The 20002-nt window shown below is 37.6% G+C and overlaps 1 protein-coding gene and 1 non-coding gene across 9 annotated transcripts; both read left to right on the forward strand.

Moving 5' to 3' along the window:
• The first annotated feature begins 253 nt into the window (after positions 1-253).
• LOC112768423 (small nucleolar RNA Z103) lies at positions 254-348 on the forward strand. The gene has a single exon (XR_003185855.1). It is a non-coding gene; the product is annotated as a small nucleolar RNA Z103 (small nucleolar RNA).
• A 14966-nt stretch (positions 349-15314) lies between these two features.
• On the forward strand, positions 15315-19972 carry LOC112764613 (pentatricopeptide repeat-containing protein At4g18520, chloroplastic). Of its 8 annotated transcripts, none has more exons than XM_072222515.1 (5): positions 15315-15982; positions 16490-16809; positions 16966-17218; positions 17577-17745; positions 17942-19972. In XM_072222515.1, exons 3-5 carry the CDS (start codon positions 17027-17029, stop codon positions 19732-19734), a joined length of 2154 nt encoding a protein of 717 aa, XP_072078616.1. In that variant the 5' UTR covers positions 15315-15982; positions 16490-16809; positions 16966-17026; the 3' UTR covers positions 19735-19972. The 8 variants fall into 8 exon arrangements, with proteins under 8 accessions (XP_072078616.1, XP_029150349.1, XP_072078615.1 ...); XM_029294516.2 differs by having other exon boundaries at positions 16490-16797; positions 16887-17218; XM_072222514.1 differs by having other exon boundaries at positions 16490-16797.
• Positions 19973-20002: the final 30 nt, after the last annotated feature.

Genomic DNA, 20002 nt, shown 5'->3' on the forward strand with positions numbered 1-20002 from the left:
ACTCTACGCGATTGGACATCCTCTTGGAGTAAAGCTCGGATTACCACAAAGCTCAAAGGTCGACACCGAAAATAACAACTCGGCGTCGATTTTCAGGGACCGAGCTCTCCCTCCAGGTATCCATACAAGAACAGTTATGATTTTATACTCTGATCTTTGATCTTTTATACCATATATGTTCAACTATTTTGGGATGAACTTTTGCTTTTTATTGGGGTTTATCATTAAAATGTGCATAGGAAGTGATATAGAGATGGAAGTGATGATCGTTTCTCCAGATGATCGAAGCTGAAAATATTGTGCGATTTTGTCTCTTTCGAGAAACCAAGCCAATTAGTTCCGATCTATCTCTTCCCATAATAACATTAACAATTATTTCATATCTAATGATGTTTTAATTTTTGAATATATATCTAAGATTTTGTTTTGCATCGGCCATTTCACAATCATGGATAACCCGTATATAAAAAATTAATTTAGATCTTCTAAAATAAAAAAATAAATTTATAAAATGACAAATTCATGAATTAATCACAGTTGAATAACAAAAAAAAACCCTAGCAGAGAAAGAGTACGTACTCAAGGAGAATGAGAGAAGGAGAAAGCGGGGGCGAGCGGTTGAGGGTGAAACACAGTGAGGAAGATGGCCATGCCATCGGAAGAGATAAGGGGGAGAGCGTGGGTGGGTGTGTATCCGGTGTTAAGGAGGGTTCTTCTCGAGAGGGGTTAGAAAAGCCATCCAAGATCTCTTTTAGAGATAAAGTCATTGGTGCAGAAAAGTCTAAGGCCTTTGCATTAGTAGGGTCTTTATCTGGGAATGGTATCGCGACGGTGACAGGTAAGTAGGGTGATTCTCGTCCACCAAGTGTCAGTTTTACCAAGGAGGCAAAGAGCTGTCTAGCTGAACCTTATAAGGAAGCCATCGTGATCAAGGTGCTAGATAAGCATTATGGCTACACGGCTCTCATGCATAAGCTTCGGATAGTATGGCGCATCAAAGGAGGGTTTGATTTGTTGGATGTGGGGTTTGGATATTTTTTGGTTAAATTTGATATTGCTGCGGATCGTGAGAAAGTCATTCTTGGTGGCCCGTGGTTGATAGACGGTCACTATGTTGCAGTAAAGCCATGGGATGTGGATTTTAGGCCATGCGAAAAATCCTTTGGATCAACGCTGGTATGGATTCGAGTCTCGGGACTTCCAATTTGGTGCTACCAGGAACAAGCAATGCTGCGAATTGCTTCTGCAATAGGGATTCCGGTGAAAGTAGATTTGGCTACTAAGCTTGCAGAAAGAGGAAAATATGCCCGAGCTTGTGTTCAAATTAATCTTGAGTTGCCTGTAATCAAACATATTATAGTGGAGGGTGTGACTTATGAAGTGGAATACGAGAGTTTACAGTTGATTTGTGCTACTTGTGCACGGTATGGGCATGATAAATCGTTGTGCATGGAGAAGGAGTCCTTAGAAGGAAACGGAAATGCCTTTGGTGATGAAAAAAATAATGAATCCCCGACATTAGTGCCACACAACAATCATGAGATTCAACAAGAGGCTGAATCAGAAGCTCGTGATTTGGGTGAGAATCCTCGTAATTTGGGTGAGAAATTAGGAGTTGTTAAAGGGAAGGATGTAGTTACGGGATCATTGGCTCCCCACGTGCCTGATGGTCATGTTAATGAGGCATGCACGGATGATGGAGAGGGCTGGCAACAAGTGCTGCGTAAGGGAAAATTCACAATGGGCCAGTCATCAGGTTTGAAGGACCAAGATGGAAAGCAGCACAAGTTTGGTTCGAGAAGGGTTCCAAGGCCCTATTTGCATGGTGATGGAGGCAAATCAATTGGCATTAGGATGGGGAAGCAAGAAAAACATGAAATTGCGCCATCTCCATCGCGCAGAACTCCTGCACGTCGTGGAATCTCTCTACGGAAGCGTCCTCGGCCTTCCTCCTTGCAGAACTCGCCAATTGATAAAAATAGTGGCACAACGGAGGAAACCTTAGTAGATGGAAGCATGGTAGGTGCAGTGTCAGGAGGTCCAAAGGTGGCAATTATTGAGGATCAGAGTGTGCCAGTACTGCAGGACAAATCACCTATTGAGGTTGGTGATTCTGTTTAGAGTTTATGTTCTTATTTATTCTGTCCCTATTATTTATGGATAGTTTAAATATGATTGTTTGGAATATTAGGGGTGCTTCTAATAAGTTAGCCCGGGTGCATTGTAAGGAACTTGTTAGGAAATTTAGACCTGTTTTCTTTATTGTGGTTGAAACTCACTCCCCTTTTCAACATTTAAAATTATTTTGGGAAAGGTTGGGGTATCACTCTGTTGGTATAGTAGAAGCAGAGGGGCATAAGGGAGGTATTTGGTTTCTATCCTCTATGAAGGGTGTTTGTTGTAAGTTCATTGATGCTTTTGATCAGAGTGTTACTGTTGAGGTTCACTTTGATAATTTAATTTGGAGGTGTAGTGGTATTTATGGCAGTCCTCAATTTAATAAAAGGGTTCTCATTTGGGATTATCTTGTTGCACAATCCATGGTTTTTCAAGGACCTTGGATTGTTCTTGGTGATTTTTATGAAGTCAAATTTTCTCATGAATCTAAGGGCTGTCAATTTTCTCATCAAAGAGCCGACATGTTTGCTACTTCATTAGGGGATAGTGGTTTGTTTGATCTGAAGACTATTGGGAGGCGGTTTTCTTGGTACAGGAGGGTGAAAAATTATGTTGATGTGACAAAAAAGATTGATCGAGTCTGTATAAATAGTAGTTGATTATCTATCTTTCCAGAGGCTTATGCAGAAGTTTTAAATAGGCTTCAGTCTGATCATTGCCCTATTCTGGTGCGTTGTAAAGGTCGTCCTCAGCCTAAAGGGAATCGACCTTTCCGATTTGTTACTGCTTGGGCTACTCATCCTGGGTATAGGGATATTGTGAACCAGTCATGGTAGTCTGGTAATAGAGGAATTCATGGTAAGCTTTTGGAAGTACAGAAGAATTCACTAGAGTTTAACTCGAAGGTATTTGGTAACATTTTTGTTAAGAAATGTGAATTAGAGCAGCAGATTAATTATTTACAAAAGCGTTTGAAAGTGGTGGATAGTATTTATTTGCGTCAGAAAGAGCAACAGTTGCTTGATGATTATAATAATACTCTAGTGCAAGAAGAGCTCCTATGGTTCCAAAAGTCCAGAGAGCAGTGGGTAAAGTTCGGGGATAGGAATACAAGATTCTTTCATATTCAAACTCTTGTGCGAAGGAAGCATAATAAGATTCATGGCCTTTTTCTCAAGGATGGAGTGTGGGAAACTGATCCAGAGGTTCTGAGTCAAGAAGCAGAGTCTTTCTATAAAAGCTTATTCTGTCATTTGGATGATGTTGATTTGGGTTGCCTTGGTGATGTGCCTCTTCCTTCTCTGAATGAGGAAGCTTGCAATAACCTTACGGCACCAGTTACTATGGAGGAAGTCAAAGCAGCTGTTTTTCACATGAACTCTTTTAAAGCTCCGGATCCTGATGGGTTTCAAGCTTTCTTCTTCAAAGAATATTGGGAGATCATTGGTCTTGATGTTTGGAAGATGGTTAAGCAGGCATTCTCCGGTGTTCCTCTTGATCCGAGAATGTTGGAGACTTTACTGGTTCTCATTCCAAAGGTTGAATCACCGGTATCTATGAAAGATTTCAGGCCTATTAGTCTCTGCAATGTAGTTTACAAGATCATCACGAAGGTCCTTTTTAATAGGCTTCATCCTCATCTTGCGGAGATTGTTGGCCTGCTTCAAGGAGGATTTATTCCGGGACGAGGAACTCCTGACAACATCATTATTGCTCAAGAAGTCCTCCACTTTATGAAGAAGACTAAATCAAAAAAAGGCACACTGGCATTTAAGATTGATCCGGAGAAAGCTTATGACAGAGTTGACTGGAGGTTTTTAGCTCATACCCTTAAAAGCTTTGGTTTTCCTATTCCTACACTTAATTTTATTATGAATTGTGTCACTGCTTCTTCCTTATCTATTCTTTGGAATGGGAGTCGTCTGAATGGCTTTACTCCTAGCCGAGGTCTTAGACAAGGAGACCCTATGTCACCCTATCTTTTTGTGTTGTGTATGGAGCGATTGACATGCTTTATTAGTCATCAGGTTGATTTGGGCTTGTGGGAGCCGGTTGCTATTTCTAGAGGGGGATCAAGAATATCCCACTTAATGTTTGCGGATGACTTGCTTCTGTTCTGTAAAGCTACAAAGAGACAAGTGCAAAATGTGATGTTGGTTTTAGAGACTTTTTGCAAAGCATCTGGGATGAAGATTAATGTTGAGAAGTCTAAAGCGCTTTGCTCCAAGAATGTCTCTGCAACTAGGAAAGAGGTTTTTACTGGGGTATCCTCTATCAGATTTGTCCAGGACTTGGGCAAGTATCTTGGAGTTACCCTTAGCCATTCTAGGGTGACTCGTTCAGCTTTCAATGGTGTCCTGGATAAGATTCGGAGTAGGCTAGCAAGCTGGAAAGGAAGTTTACTCAATCGGGCTGGTAGGCTCTACTTGGTTAATTCTGTTGCTGCTGCTATTCCCACGTACCAGATGCAGGTCTCTATTTTTCCTAAAGGAATCATTAGTAAATTGGAGTCTATGATGAGAAATTTTCTTTGGAAAGGACAAGTTGATGGAAGAGGATTGAATCTTGTTAGTTGGAAGGTACTGGTTACTCCAAAAAAATATGGAGGTTTGGGGATTAGAGATCCTTATTGTGTAAATATTGTTCTTCTTGGGAAGTTAGTTTGGACTTTTTTCCAGCAGCCAAACAAGATATGGGTCCAATTGTTGGATGCCAAATACCGATCATCTCTATATGACTGTTTTAGTTATCGTAAGAACAAGGACTCTCCTATTTGGAGGTGTCTTTGCAAGGCTTGGGAAGTGTTGAAGGATGGGTTTGCTTGGTGTATTGGAGATTTGAACCAGAATTTTTGGTTTTCTAGCTGGAGGAGAGAAGGACGGTTATCTAATGAGATGGATTATGTTCACATTTCTGATTCGAATCTCCGGATACAGGATATTTGATGAACAAGCAGGTCCAGAAGTGGGTTGGTATTGGAGTGGGTCTGCTGCCAAAGTCTATGACTCACGCAATGGTTACTTGTGGTTGTGTAAGCAGCTGTTTGGTTGGGAGGAGCGGGAGAATTGGCTTTGGCTTTGGCGTCAGCTTGTTCCGGAAAAGCATAAGTTTTTGGCTTGGTTGTGTCTTAAGGAGGCTCTTCCTACTGCAAGTTTTCGCTTTAGAAGAGGGATGTCGTCATCGGATAGGTGTCCAAGATGTCTTTCTTGCCAGGAATCGGTTTTACATTGTATTCGGGATTGTCCAAAAGCTCAGCTTGTCTGGCATAGGTTGGATATTTCTTGTCATCCTTTGGATTTGAAGAACTGGTTCTTGTATCATAGCAGAGAGCATCCGTTCAAGTTCTTTTCGGGACTTTGGTGGATATGGCGAGTAAGGAATAATGACATCTTTAATCCCCATGAAACTTGGCCTCCGGAAAAAGTGATTTGTCTGGCATTAACTTCAGAAAAGGAGCTTAGGAATATTTTTGAATTACAACGTATGTCCCTTTCCTCTACTCTAAATGGTTTTTGGAATCCCCCATCTATTGGTACTTTTAAGATTAATTGTGATGCTAGTTATTTTGGTTCGGGTGATAGTGTTGGTTTTGCTTGTGTTATTAGAGATTTTAATGGGAGCTGGCAAAGGGGGTGTTTGGGAATGATTGAGAGTAATAGTATTCTTCAAGGAGAATTGTTTGCTACTTGGAGAGGATATCTCTTAGCTTGGGATGTGGGTCAACGAGATGTTATTTGTGAGACGGATTGTGTGGAAGCATTTAATCTTGTTACTCAAGATGGTTTTGGGTTTATTGATCCACTGGTGCTCAAAATAAGAGATATCATGCGTTGGAATTGGCGGGTTGACTTTCGTTTGATTATGAGAGATGCAAACACGGTGGTAGATACTATGACAAAGATGGCGATGAAGTTACAACTTTCGCATGTGGAGCTTCTTTCACCTTGGGAGGAGTTTAAGAGTAGTCTTGAACGGGACTGTCCCTCTATTTAGGCAGTTCCTTGTTTTGTTTGTTTTGTTTTTCTTTGTTTAATTTATTTCAGTCACCAAAAAAAATTACAGTTGAATAACAATAAGAATAACTATCCGTAAACTCTGTCTAAGGAGTAATTTTAAAGATTGGGTATTTACTAGCAAAAACCAACCAACCAGCCAGTATAAATCAATCACCTAAGTAACTAATAGCAAAACCAATCAACAATCAACCATATTCATAATCAGCAAAATCAATTCATAAACTAGTTCAACAACTAACATAACCACTGCATATTCAACGATTAAATCATATTCATAATTAGCAAAAAGTTAACAATAAAATTCATAACAATAAAACAATCAACAATAAAATTCAACCTTTCAATTTAACCACCACCATATTCATTTCTAAACAGCATCATAAACCAATTAACAATAAAATTCACAGCAATAACATCAATAAATCAACCTGAAAAAAAAAACTGGAAAAAAATTAAATACTCATCTGTTGTTACAGAGGCAGAAGGTGGATGATGAGCAGCAGTTTAGGCAGCAACAACCACGGAAGAGAGGCGACAGAGGGGCGGAGGTGCGACGAGACGCGAGCACTCACCAGGGAGCTGCAGGAAGAGAGGTAAGACACGAACAGTGGAGCACACCAGGCGTTGGGTGCAGTGATGGCGAACGAGGACGACACGCTGCACGACTGCAGGAAGCACAGCTCGAGCACTCACCGGTGGAGGCGCGGCGAGATGCAAGCTTTCGAGCACACATCACAGATGGAGGAGAGAGGCGAGATGCGATTCGCGAGCGCACGATGCGGAGGATCAGGCGAGAAGCGCGCCGACGGCGGCGAGCATGCGGTGGCATTGAACCGAGGTGACTGAGGTGAGCTCCCAACGTTGTGCCTATGTGTGTAAATAGAGGGAGAGACATAGTTTTCATCGAGTTTGTTTTTTGTCCGATCCAACGTTCAGCCTGGATTGACCTAAGGTTGGGTCACTGGTTTTTTGGTCCGATCGGTTGGATTGGTTCGGGTTTTCAATTATGCTTAGAGGTGAAACAGCTTAGACTGTGGTTGTTTTTTAGAATTGGGTTTGAGACTGAGTATTGTATTTAGTGACAAAAAATTAGAACTAAAATTTTCGTCAAAATTTTAGTCCAATATCTCTAGAAAATAATGACACATAAAACTGAAATTTTTAGAAACAAAAACTAAAATTTTAATAATCTTTCTTTTTAAAAATATTTTCATCTAATTTTTCAAATTTTAAATCTATATTTTAATTTTTATATTTATTTTGAACTAAACATAATACTAAGATATAATTCAATTTTATACACAAAATTTAGTCTTTATCTCTTAGTCAAGAATGAATCTAAAAGGGCGAATGCATAGGCTTGGTTCCCCAATTTTTTTGAATAAAAGTTAATAATTTTAAGTATATAAAATTTTTATAAATATATAATTTTATTTGAAAAATAGAGTAAGTAATTATCTTATATAATAATAAAATTATTAAACTCAAAAGTAAGTAACAATTTTTAAATTGAGAAAGATATTATTGTCAATCACTTTTTGATTAAATAGATTTTTAAATTTTTTTCTCTTTTTAAATATTTTTCTTCTTAATTTTCACACCTATTATCATATAAAAATATTTTAATATTTTAATAGTTAAAAATTTTTTATATATTATATTACATACATGAAAGTAAATTATTTTAAAATTTATTTATTTTTTATGATATTAAAAATATAACATATTAAATAAATTTATTAAAACGATTATATTTTATATATTTTATTCACGAATATATTTTAAATACATATAAAAAATTTATTAGAATAATTTATTTATATTATTTTATAGTATATTTTTTTTATAATATAAAGCATAAAAATATAATTTACTGTCACAATAATACTCAATAAAATAAACTAACTAAAAAATAAATAACTTTTATATTTATCGAATCTAAAATTAAAAAATTATAAAATTCAAGATAACCTTTTTATATAACAAACACTTATTAGTATTTTATTAATTAAAAAATATTAATCATAATTATATATATTACTAAACATATAATATTATATTTAATTATACAATATTTTAATTTTTGCCTCTGCTAAGTAGACAACGGAGAATCTAAACAACATGAACAACGGATTAAAAATTTGGCCCAATGAAGTTAAAAAAAAACACTCCACCCAAATTACCCAACCAAAAAACTCCATTCAGTAATTTAAAAATTTTAACCATCCATTATACCCTAATTTACCAAAGCACCGGGTTCTCCCCCAAATTCTCTATCGTCGCCGCCTCACCAACCAACCCCTTTCGCCAGCATCATTCTCTCCCTCACCGGACATCATCATCACCTCCTGGGTTCTTCATGCCGTCACTTGGTCGCCAACCAGCCCCCGTCGTCATTGCCAGGATCATCCTCACCGCCACTGGTTCGTCAACAAGAACCCTCATCAGTACTTAAGAATAACCATCCAGTTAAGAATAAAAATAATCATCTGCATACCCAATGAATTGAACATCCATCATATTTTAATTGTATCTAACTAAACTCATTCCAATCAAATAACCATCCACATAAGAATTAAAATAGACATCTGCATACCTACTAAAATAACCATCCAACATTGAAGATAATAGATGCAAGCTTTCTGAGATGACTGAACTTCAAAGAGAGATGATCTTATTAGATAGGGCCACCAAAAAGGATGACAAGAATTTATTAGGGAAGATAGCATCCAAGCGTGGTATTAAAGGAAAGATAACCGTTCCTAGAAAGCAATCTCCACCGTTGTCATCGTCGCGAATACAAGCAGCAGCCAGATCTGCTGACAGGACACCCAAGAATGATGCATTGAATGAATTACGTGCTAAGAGATTGAAGCAGCAAGATTTAGAAGCTCACCGCAGATTGAGGGAGGCATCAAGAGTTTCAGGCTCCTAGCATTTTACTCGACCAAAGCGCAAAGCTTTCACTGCAGCAAGTCTCAGCAGTTCAAGCCATAGTGATAGTGAAAGTAGGTCTCACAGTAATGATGAAGGTTCAACTGGTGATGGAGGAATCAGTGGTTGAAGCTACGATGCCATTTTCGTCACAGCGTGGTGGAAGGAAAAAACTAGTTGGAGGAGGGGGAGGAGGGTTGAGATAAAATGGGAACGTGATGTGATGGATGAGGTTATGTTGCCTAACTCTAATAATTTAATTCAAAAATTGATTATTCTAATAAATTGAGAATCTGATTTTAATAATTAATTTAATCTTCTTTTTTAAATCGTTGTTCACGTTATTCAATATTTACATTGTTTACCTTACTTTCTCTTTAATTTTCGATCCCTTCTTTATCGAATTCTTAGATCTGTCCCTGCTCTTGGTCTCTATTTTTCATTATGTGTCTTTATTACCCAGTGTTAGTTTAGCCAAGGGAGTGAGAAGCATTATTTTGTTTTTCAATTCCGCTAGGGAACCAAGAGGGGGTCCAGCCAACTCCTATCGGGCTGGACCCCAAAACCCATTTCACCATACAATGCAAGCAAGAAGCAACATTCCAATTTACACCCAGTGAACTAAATTAACCCTAGTTAACCCCCACCTTTCACCGTTTCACTACAACAGCATCCAAAATCCCCCAATGGCAGTGCATCCCCCCACGTTCGTCGTACGCATTTCCTACTCGGAGTCTAGGGCCGCAGCAACTACGTCCCATCCACATGCGAGAAATCGAGCCGTCAGAAGCTCGCCCCAGACTGTCACAGTGCCTCCGTCCCATCCACGTGCGAGCAACCGTAGGGGTCAGAAGTTCGCGCCAGACCGTTGCAACTCCTCTGTCCTGCCCACGCGCGAGCAACCACGGGGCATCAGAAGCTCACCCGAGACTGCTGCTACTGCTGCATGTCGTCGTCGTCGTGCCATTGAAGCCTCCTCTTCTCAGCCGGTTTACTCGACGTTGCCTCCCGTGTTCTGTCCCCATGAGCACCACGTCGAACTCCTCCAGGTCGCGCTGTGAAGTCTCACCGGAAAGTACTCTCGGTAAGTATTTATTCATGGGTGTTACTTGATTGATTTTGATATGAGTAAAGTGGTTGTAAGTTGATTTTGTACCAGATCCTTTGCATATAATGATACATTCATATAATATGAATTTTGAATTTTTGGATGTTACTTCTATCTAAAATTAGAGTTTTGATTGTAGGAATTGAAAAGGGTTTTCTGCGATACTAGATGTTCTTGTGTGAAAATATTCTGATTTTTGGTGGATTGATAAATGGATTTGTCTCTAATTTTAATTGTTGGATGTTTTTAGTCATGCGAATTGGATTTCTATTTTTGTTGAGTATGCATATGATTCAATTATAATTTATTGGATGTTGGTTTTTGTTACGAATGGATGGTTCTTACTGAATGATCACGGATGTTGTTTTTACCATAAGATTGTTATTTTTTTTAAAGATTAGTTCTGATTTAACTTAATTTTGATTTATTCGAAGTTCGATGTGAATTTAATCATATGAAATTGCTGCAAGAAACTGAACACGTTGGCAAAGATGATATTTATAAACGAAAATGCAAATGTTTCATTTGTGATATGTCAACTTCTTTAAATTTGCTATAGAACTACTTTTTTCTGTTCAATGGGTTGATGCTACTAATATTTACACTATTGGTTCAATGTACCCTGTTTTGATGGATAATGTGTGCACATGATGCACTGGTTTCTTTTTAATGTGGTTTGCAAGTTTGGGATAAAAATTAGACTAGAGTTAGTTTAATTTTGCCAGATTTAAGTTCGGTTTGAGTCTGGACACCTAAAAATCATGCAAAGAGTGGAATCCATCATAATATATACATGTGATGACGTTACCATTTGAGACACTTTTGATACATTTTGAGATTTTTTTTGAGTTACAATTTTGGATTAGAGAAAAGGACAAATAGGTCCCTGACCTTTTGTCCCGTGGACATTTTTGTCCCTGACCATTGAAAAATACTTTTAAGTCCCTGGCATTCACAAAACTTAGACGGATTAGTCCCTAACGGAGGCATTTGGACGGATCAGTCCCTGACGGAGGCATTTGGATAGAGGGACTGATCCGTCCAAGTTTTGTGAAGGTCAGGGACTTAAAAGTATTTTTCAATGGTCAGGGACAAAAATGTCCGCGGGACAAAAGGTTAGGGACCTATTTGTCCTTTAATACTTTAAGAATTGGATGTATTTTATTTTGGTCATACTTAGTATCTTTCTTCTTGTAGGAAACTTGAATGTTTATACAAAAATTTACGTCACATGTTTCTTTTATTAAATAAATAGACGTTTCTTTTTATACTAAATGGATGATTCTTTTAAAAGGAATCATCATTTAAAAAGGGAATTAACTTTGAAGTAATTGAATCCATGTTGTACTTATTGATTCAATTGTTGTGACTTATAACATTTTTATAGTTAATATATAATAGACATAGATGACTATTAATTTGTTGCATACACCTTGACCATAAATGCTTTGTTTTGCTTTCACTTTGTAAGAGCATCCTGAAGAATCGAGCGCAATATGCAAAAATCTACGTCAGATGTTTTTTTTGTTAAACAATGGATGTTTCTTTTTATACTAAATGGATGATTCTTTGAAATGAATCATCATTTAAGGTGGAAATTAACTTTGAAGTAATTGAACGCATATTGTACTTATTGATTCAATTGGTGTGACTTATGAGTATTTGTATAGTTAATATATAATAGACATAGATGGCTATGCATTTATTGCATACAGCCATACACGCTGATCACTTGGTAATAAATTTAATCATGGAAGTAACACTTGCCTCATAAGTTCATTAGTAAGTAGTACTAAGTAGTATGTTGTGTATGTGGATTTAGTTTTAATTTGATAAAAATTGTATCTCCAAAGTTCAAGTATAATAATCGCATAAAGCAAACAATAGATAAAAAGAAAGCTGTCAAACCACTTTGATTGCTCATGAAAAAGCAAATAACCAAATATTGTTGTTGTTTTTTCCTTCTTTAAATTTTGTTAAACAAGCATCAAGATAAATACAATATTTTTTTCTTCTTTTGTGATACTTTTATTCACTATCAATTGAATCATCTTTGCAGTAAAGAATAAATACAAGTAACTTCTGTTAGGTACCTAATTATTTTTGCAAATATCTAAGTAGAAGTTATTTCTGTCAAGGATTAGGATGTTTCTTTTTCATACTAAATAGATGTTACTTTAACAGAAGCCATGTGAATGAAAAATCAAAAAATCTTATCCCACATAAGTAACTATAAATTTGTCATCATGCTAAAATGCAATGAAAGGAATCATGATATTCATTCAACTTATTCATACAATTTGCAACACTGTCGATACAGGAATTAATCATGACCAAAAGTAATACAAAAAGAATTATCCATTTAGTATAAAAAAATCTATTTGTTTAACAAATGAAACACCTGACGTAGATTTTTGCATATTGCTTTTGCCTCTTCAGGATGCCCCTGGAAAGTGAAGCTACATCGTTTAGAAAACTTTATATTTTGTTAGAGGGGGTGAAGCTACATTGTTTAAAAAACTGGTATATCATTACTATACAACTAGCTAAACAAAGAATAACTTTCTAGTTGCTACACTTGGATCACGTCTCTTTCACTTCATCCGATTCATCAACTGTTTCAAATTCCTCTTCGATCAGTTTAAATTCATCAATTATTTTAAAGTAGACTTTCTACAATCATCCATCTGCAACCATAAGCAAAGACACATACGCAGCTATAAGCAAAGAAATATCTATCTAAAAAATAAAGAAACAACCATATAATGACAATTATAAAAACAAAGAAACATCAACAATTATATACAAAGAAACATCTACTTTTAAAAATAAAAGACACAATTATTACTCAACCTAAGATGATCTAGCTATTTAAATCTAATAAATGCTTATAGAAGCAGCCCAATGCATATGGTGCCATTCTTTCCCCAAATTTGACCATAACTGTCTCCAAAATAAATACAAGATCCTCATTCTCAACCGCATCCATGAGTTTGAAAAATTCTGTAAAAAAAAAAATTTCAATTAAGCATTGTATCTATTACGACATTATTCAATCAGGAACATCCCAGAACCTATAAAAAACATAGAAACCAAGTAAACACTATCGATAATTATGAAATCAAAGGTTAAATGTATTCAGTAAATCCAGACTTTGTAAGCACTAGCAATAGAAACCAAGTAAGTCAATAACAGAAAGCTTAAATGTATTCAATAAATTCAGACCTTGTAGATTATAACATTCTATTTCCATTGCTTCTAAAAGCAAAACAAAGTAACTAGTCTTAACATACCTCCAGAATTTCCAAAAGTTGTCCCAGCATTCTTTTATTTCTATTAACCAAGCTTAGATCCTCTTTCTTTGGCAATAGCTTTGATACATGTTCCATATTAGGAATCTCATAAGTCTTAAATGAAAAATAAATAATAAAGCATTAGATTTATAACCTTAAACCAAGCACTGATGGAAGAAGGCAATACATTTGCAATTACCATCTTCGACATTTTTTTATTTTCAACTCCCCAACATCCACCTTCATTCACAAATGCATAATGATTAGTCAATTTTAGCAAAATGAATTATCCTAAATTAAATCCTGATTACTAAAATCTAATAAAGAAGGCATGGAGAACCCTAAGTAGAAAAGAAATAAACTATACAAAGAAAGAGTGACACAAGCGGTGTTATCTTATCTACAGAGCCCTTGCAATCGGCGAGGAAGGAGGGGACCGGCGCGAGCGTGGATAGAACTACAAAAGTAGAGGATGCGAGCGATGGGGATGAGGAGTCGCGAGCGGCAAGAATGCGTCGGGTGAGCAGAGTGGGTGCGAGTGGCGCGGATTAGACGGCGGTGCGACGGGAGAGTGGCGATGATGCGAGAGTGCTGCACAGACGATTCGCGATGGGACGCGAGGAGGGTGAAGCAGAAGCGTGATGGCTATCTTTCTTGCGCGAACGGCAGATAAGGTGGCAGAGAAGGATGCATAGACGACCAGTGATGACGCGCGAGGACGGTACAGCGGTGGCGCTACGGTGGCACGACAAAACCGCGACAGCGTGGAGTATTGGGGAGAGAGATTAGGATTTGTAGTTTTGTGCGGTAAATGGTGAGTAGAAGTTAAAATAAATTAAGGTAAGTTTTGATTCAAAAAGACCTTAATGTCAATTAATCAAATTTTGAATTTAAAAAATAATTTAAAATTAATAATTATTAATTAAGTTGTTTAATTCTTGACTGGTTTAGACACTTGGTTCTATACTTTTCCTTTGTTTTTAAATTTTCTCTCTAGCTTTTGGTATTCAACGAGATGAATTAGATTGAATTTTTAATATTTTGCTTGTTGCATCTCGCATGGTGGAGAAGAATCCCTTTTAATTTTTAAATACCCAAATCTAGATATAGCAAAATATGATCTCAACTTGGGCTAATACTCGAATAAAGACACAATTCGGTCCTTGTCTATTTTCACGAAGGACAAAGTGATCCTTATAAAAAAAAAAGGACACTTCGACCCTCAACCTTTTTATTTTGGGACAATACGGTTTTTCTGTTAAAAAATTTATTAAATAATAAAAAAATAGTTTTGTGGGGTTTTATTTGTATTTTGTGAGGGTTTTAAACTCCTACAAAAATCTTTTCAACAATATAATCAATTACTACCACTACTACCATTATCTTTTCCATCTTCATTATTATCACTCCTACCTCTATTATTTTTATTTTGTAACCATACTTTATCATCATCATTATCTCCTCTACCGTCATCATTACCAATAGTTCAATACCAATATTATCAACATTAAATTTTTTTTCTTTCATTTCTTATTCGATGTTATTTTTTTCTTTAAAAGATATTGTATTATAATTATTTTTTTTGTGGTATCATTTTTGTCAATAATTTTTCTTCACTTAACCACTATTAATGAAAGAATTTTTTAAAAACAAAGTTATTAATAGCTTGTGGAGATTTAAAAATGCCACAAAATACAAATAAAATCTTCACAAAACTAATTAATTTTTAATAAAAGAACTGTATTGTTCCAAAATAAAAAAATTAAAAATTAAAGTGTCTTTTTTTTTTTGTGACAAAAATCGCTTTGTCCTATGTTAAAATGGATAAGTTGGTCTTTACTCGCTAACACTCCCCAAGCTCATCCTAATATGCTACCTCATTGTTTGCCTTTAAACCCTCTCACTCTCTGAACTCTGAAGCTCACTCAGAGGCAGAGCCTCCCTCTCACACTCACAAATCTGCCGCCACCGTCACCGCACGGTTGCTTCCACGTCGCCGTCTCCTCTGCGTCTTGTCCCGTCTCCTGTGCATCTCCGTTGACTGTGTCGTCGCGTCTCCTTGCTCCTGTGCCGCTGTGCGTCTCTCGTCGTCGCCGTCGCCGTCGCGTCCTCATCCAGCGGAGCTCGCGTCACTGCTGCATCCCCCTCTCTAGTCTCTGCATCGCCGTGCTTGGTCTCCCTCTTCTCCCTCTCCCACAGTCACAGTCCCCTATCGTCCTCCCTCTGCTCCGCGCCTCCGCCATCGAACAGCACCAACCCTGACTCGCGTCCCGCAGCCCTTTCCTCTTCCTCTCCCTTCCTTGTAGTGCCTGTCTCTCTCTCCGTCGTCCTCCCCAGCACGGCTCCACGCAGCACGTCTCGTCCTCTCCCAGCAACACGCTGTCGTCCTCGGCGGCTCCGCGCAGGCCGCACCAGCTCTCCAGCAGCACGCCGTCATCCTCGTACCGCCTCTCTTTCGGTCGTCCTCCCTGCACTTCGCCACTCTGTCCGCATCAACAACTCATCAATAACAGGTTGGTTCTTCTATTTCTGATTCAGCCTCTTGCTATTTTTTGCTTCTTGATTTTCTCGGTTCTTCTATTGATTTTATTTTTTTAAATTTGTTAATTGTTATTGCCGCTGCTACTATTAATTGTTATTGTTAATTGTTTATTCTTATTATTGCTGCTGCTAATTGATTTTAATTTGAATTTATTAATCTTATAATTTGAAAAGTGGAGACTCCAATTGTGATTTTGGTGGTATTTGTGTTGTGTGGTTTTGGTGAATTGGTGGTGTGATGAGGTTGATAATAAATAGCTGCTGTTGTTATGAAAATTGTCACGGATGGAATAATAAATATGTTTTTGGAACCTTCTAATATGGTGCAAAGGGTACGGTGAACAAGTTTTCTTGCATTATTGGTCTGATGGCTGCTGCTATTTTTTGCTTTTAACTTGTTATTGATTCAGTAATTTATTGCTATTCTATTTTTGGTTTTGATTCACTGTTGTGCTGATATTTAATGTTGTTATTTTTAGTGATATTTTTGCAGTTTGATCATAGTATAAGTGATAACATTGGTGAAACTGACGGTGGAACTGGTGGACATGTAATGCTCAGCTCATACTCATAGTCACTTCAGTTCCTGATCCCTTTCTTACCCTCCAAATGGCTAAAGCACTCCAACACTCTCCAACTCTTCTTCTTCAACCACCTCCTCCGCCGTCTTCTTCTACCTCTCAAGCTTCTTTCCCTCTTAAACCCTTACCACACTTTCCTTCTCCTGTCTCCTCCTTGTTATTCTCTCCATCTTCGCACTTACCTTTTATCACTACCAAGGCCAACGGTAACAGTAATAGTAACTAGCTCCTTACTCTCTACTCTTTCTTTTGCTGTTTCTTGCAAGCAATTGATGCCTTATTTTGATTAAAGCAGTGCCAGGTTGTACTTATACCCCTGCTTCTGCTGCTTGTTCTTGTGATGATTCTGATGACGATTGGGATGACACTGGCAGCGACGACCGCTTCCATAACTGCCAACTGATTCGAGATTGTGATGAATTAATTGACGATTTCATGGTGGAGGAGAATGAACACCAACATGAACACAAACATGCTTTGGCTAATTGGAGGAGGCTGCTGGTTCTGAACAAGAAATGGAACAGCATTAGGCACTTCTTCTTTACGCGCTGTCAGGATAGAGCGCGCAACGAAGATGATCCATGGACCAAGGACAGGCTTCTTTGGCTTGCAAACAATCTTAAACAGGTCTCTCATTTGTTATTCTACTTTATGATTCTCACTTGTTATTCTCATTGTTGTGGTTGTGAGGGTTTGATGACATGGCATGAGCTTCTGTGGCATCTAGAATTCAATTCTTGCTGAATTCCAAAAGAAAGAATCTTGCGTGAGAGGTGTTAAAAGATATAAGTGTCTACTCCTATCAGTTTAATCTCTTGGGAAGAAAGGTTTTATAATAATATTGGTGTCACAAATGAGAAACACTAGCAAGATGTTGTAATGTAGAAAACTTTTTATGTTACTGTGAGAATATGATGACATTCTTCTTTTGTTGATGATGGGTGTTATAATGCTGAAATTTGTCATATTCTCTCCTCTTTTATAGATAGATGATGATGTCCAGAGACATAATGACCTTATTCAAATTATGAAAGACAAGCCATCGGAAATTAGTGAAATTGTCTCCACTTTTCGTGAAGACTTAACTAGAGAATTCTTTGTGCATCTTCATACATTAGTTGAATCTTACAATGACAATCCAGAAGTGCAAAATAGTAAGACTTCTTTTCTTTGGATCCTCGATTCTTGTTTCTTAATAGTGTCCCTTGAAGGATAGTGCTTTTCAAGTCTTTAGAATCAATTCAGTTGACAAATTTTTAACGATTTTCAATTGCATTGGGTTGCTGTTATGTCAAAGTTGATTCTATACGTAATCTGGTATTTGTATGCCATTTATGTTTATGTAACAAGATTTCGTAAGGCTTTGGAACACATGCTTGGCTGCTGTAGAAGAATATGATGCTGCAACTCAAAGCATTGAAGCACTAGATGATGCACAGGGCAACCTTAAAAATATGATCACATCTCGTGGTGATGCTTCCAGCCAGAACATAGAAATTTTGGATGTGAGATGTCGATGCTTTGGTCCAGAGTTAGTAGCTCGTTGGCTGCGGTCTTGTTATGACATGGAAGAGGTTGGAAGGATACATGCAATCATATTGAAATGTTTTAGAGAGTCAGCTACATATGTTGATAATAATTTGATTTGTAGTTATTTGAGATTGGGTAATTTAACTCGGGCTCGTCGAGTGTTTGATAAAATGTCAAGAAGGGACATAGTTACGTGGACTGCTATTATTGATGGGTATTTGAATTATAACCTGGATGATGAAGCTTTAAATTTGTTTCGAGAATCCATTAAACATGGGGTTCAAGCAAACAGCAATATGCTGGTGTGCGTCATGAATCTGTGTGGTAAAAGATTGGATTTAGAGCTGGGAAAACAAATTCATGCTCATATCTTGAAAAGTAACTGGAGGAATTTAATTGTTGATAGTGCAGCAGTTCATTTTTATGCAAGATGTGGGGAAATGTCGAGTGCATTTCGAACATTTGATCGAATGGCTGAGCGAGATGTGGTATGTTGGACAACCATGATTACTGCATGTTCCCAACAAAGGCTTGGGCATGAATCCTTGTTGATGTTCTCGCAAATGCTTGGTGATGGGTTCTTTCCTAATGAATACACTGTGTGCGCTGCACTAAAGGCTTGTGGAGAGAATAAAGAATTGAAATTTGGGACACAGCTGCATGGTGCCATAGTAAAGAAAATATGTAAGAGTGATGTTTTTGTTGGAACTTCCCTCATTGATATGTATGCAAAGTGTGGTGAAGTTGTGAATTCTAAAGAAGTTTTTGACAGAATGAGAGTTAGAAACACAGCTACTTGGACATCCATTATATCAGGATATGCTCGAAAGGGGTATGGCGAAGAGGCTCTAAGTTTGTTTCGATTGATGAAGAGGAAAAAGGTTCATGTTAATAAGAAGACAATTGCAAGTGTCACAATGGCTTGTGGCTCAGTGAAGTCTTTGCTGTCCGGAAAAGAAGTGCATGCACAGATAATCAAGAGCGTTATCCACGATAATGTTTACCTAGGAACCTCATTGGTATGGTTCTACTGCAAATGCAAAGAATACTCTCATGCTTTCAAGGTGCTCCAGCACATGCCTTCTAGGGATGTTGTCTTATGGACTGCCATTATCTCTGGGTGTGCCAAGCTTGGGCTTGAATCTGAGGCCTTACAGTTCTTGCAGGAAATGATGGAGGAAGGTGTGGTTCCAAACGCCTACACTTACTCGTCGCTGCTGAAAGCATGCGCAAATTTAGAAGCGCCAATGCAAGGGAGATTGATTCATTCCTATGCAAGCAAGACCCCTGCCTTGTCTAATGTATTTGTAAACAGTGCTTTGATCTACATGTATGCAAAATGTGGGTATGTTGCCGATGCCTTGCAAGTCTTCGACAACATGCCAGAGAGGAATTTAGTTTCTTGGAAAGCCATGATCTTAGGTTATGCAAGAAATGGGCATTGCCAAGAGGCATTGAAGCTCATGTATAGAATGCAAGCAGAAGGCTTTGAGGTGGATGATTATATCCTTGCAACAGTTTATACTGCATGTGGAGGTGGGTGTGAAGACATCGATTGGGATATTGAGTCTTCGTCGCGTTACTGGCTTTCCTCTGAATCTTCTGCAAAATAGGAGCCTCAGTAAGCCCAAACATTGTAGATGTACCAGATTAGATTATAGTGTATATTCAGTAGAAGTAGAGTATGCAGAAAGGTTTTTAATTTTCACAATCGATCTGCTACTAGATGTTAATGATAGCATACTTTTGTTGTATACTTGTATTTGCATCCACTCACCACTCTTAATGCCAAATGCTACTTTTGGGGTATTAATGTTAATTTATCCAAATCATTAACATGATTCTGAATTACTTGTTGGGTGTTCTGTTCTCTCTCTAACA

Source organism: Arachis hypogaea, chromosome 17, assembly GCF_003086295.3.
Source record: "Arachis hypogaea cultivar Tifrunner chromosome 17, arahy.Tifrunner.gnm2.J5K5, whole genome shotgun sequence".
Lineage (NCBI taxonomy): Eukaryota > Viridiplantae > Streptophyta > Magnoliopsida > Fabales > Fabaceae > Arachis > Arachis hypogaea.

Excerpts from the sequence above, each read along its gene's own strand:
- LOC112764613 (XM_029294516.2), top strand. The coding sequence starts at position 16,620 with ATGGCTAAAGCACTCCAACACTCTCCAACTCTTCTTCTTCAACCACCT. Across the intron at positions 16,798-16,886 it reads TATCACTACCAAGGCCAACG|TGCCAGGTTGTACTTATACC; the intron begins GTAACAGTAATA and ends TGATTAAAGCAG. Across the intron at positions 17,746-17,941 it reads CAATCCAGAAGTGCAAAATA|ATTTCGTAAGGCTTTGGAAC; the intron begins GTAAGACTTCTT and ends TTATGTAACAAG.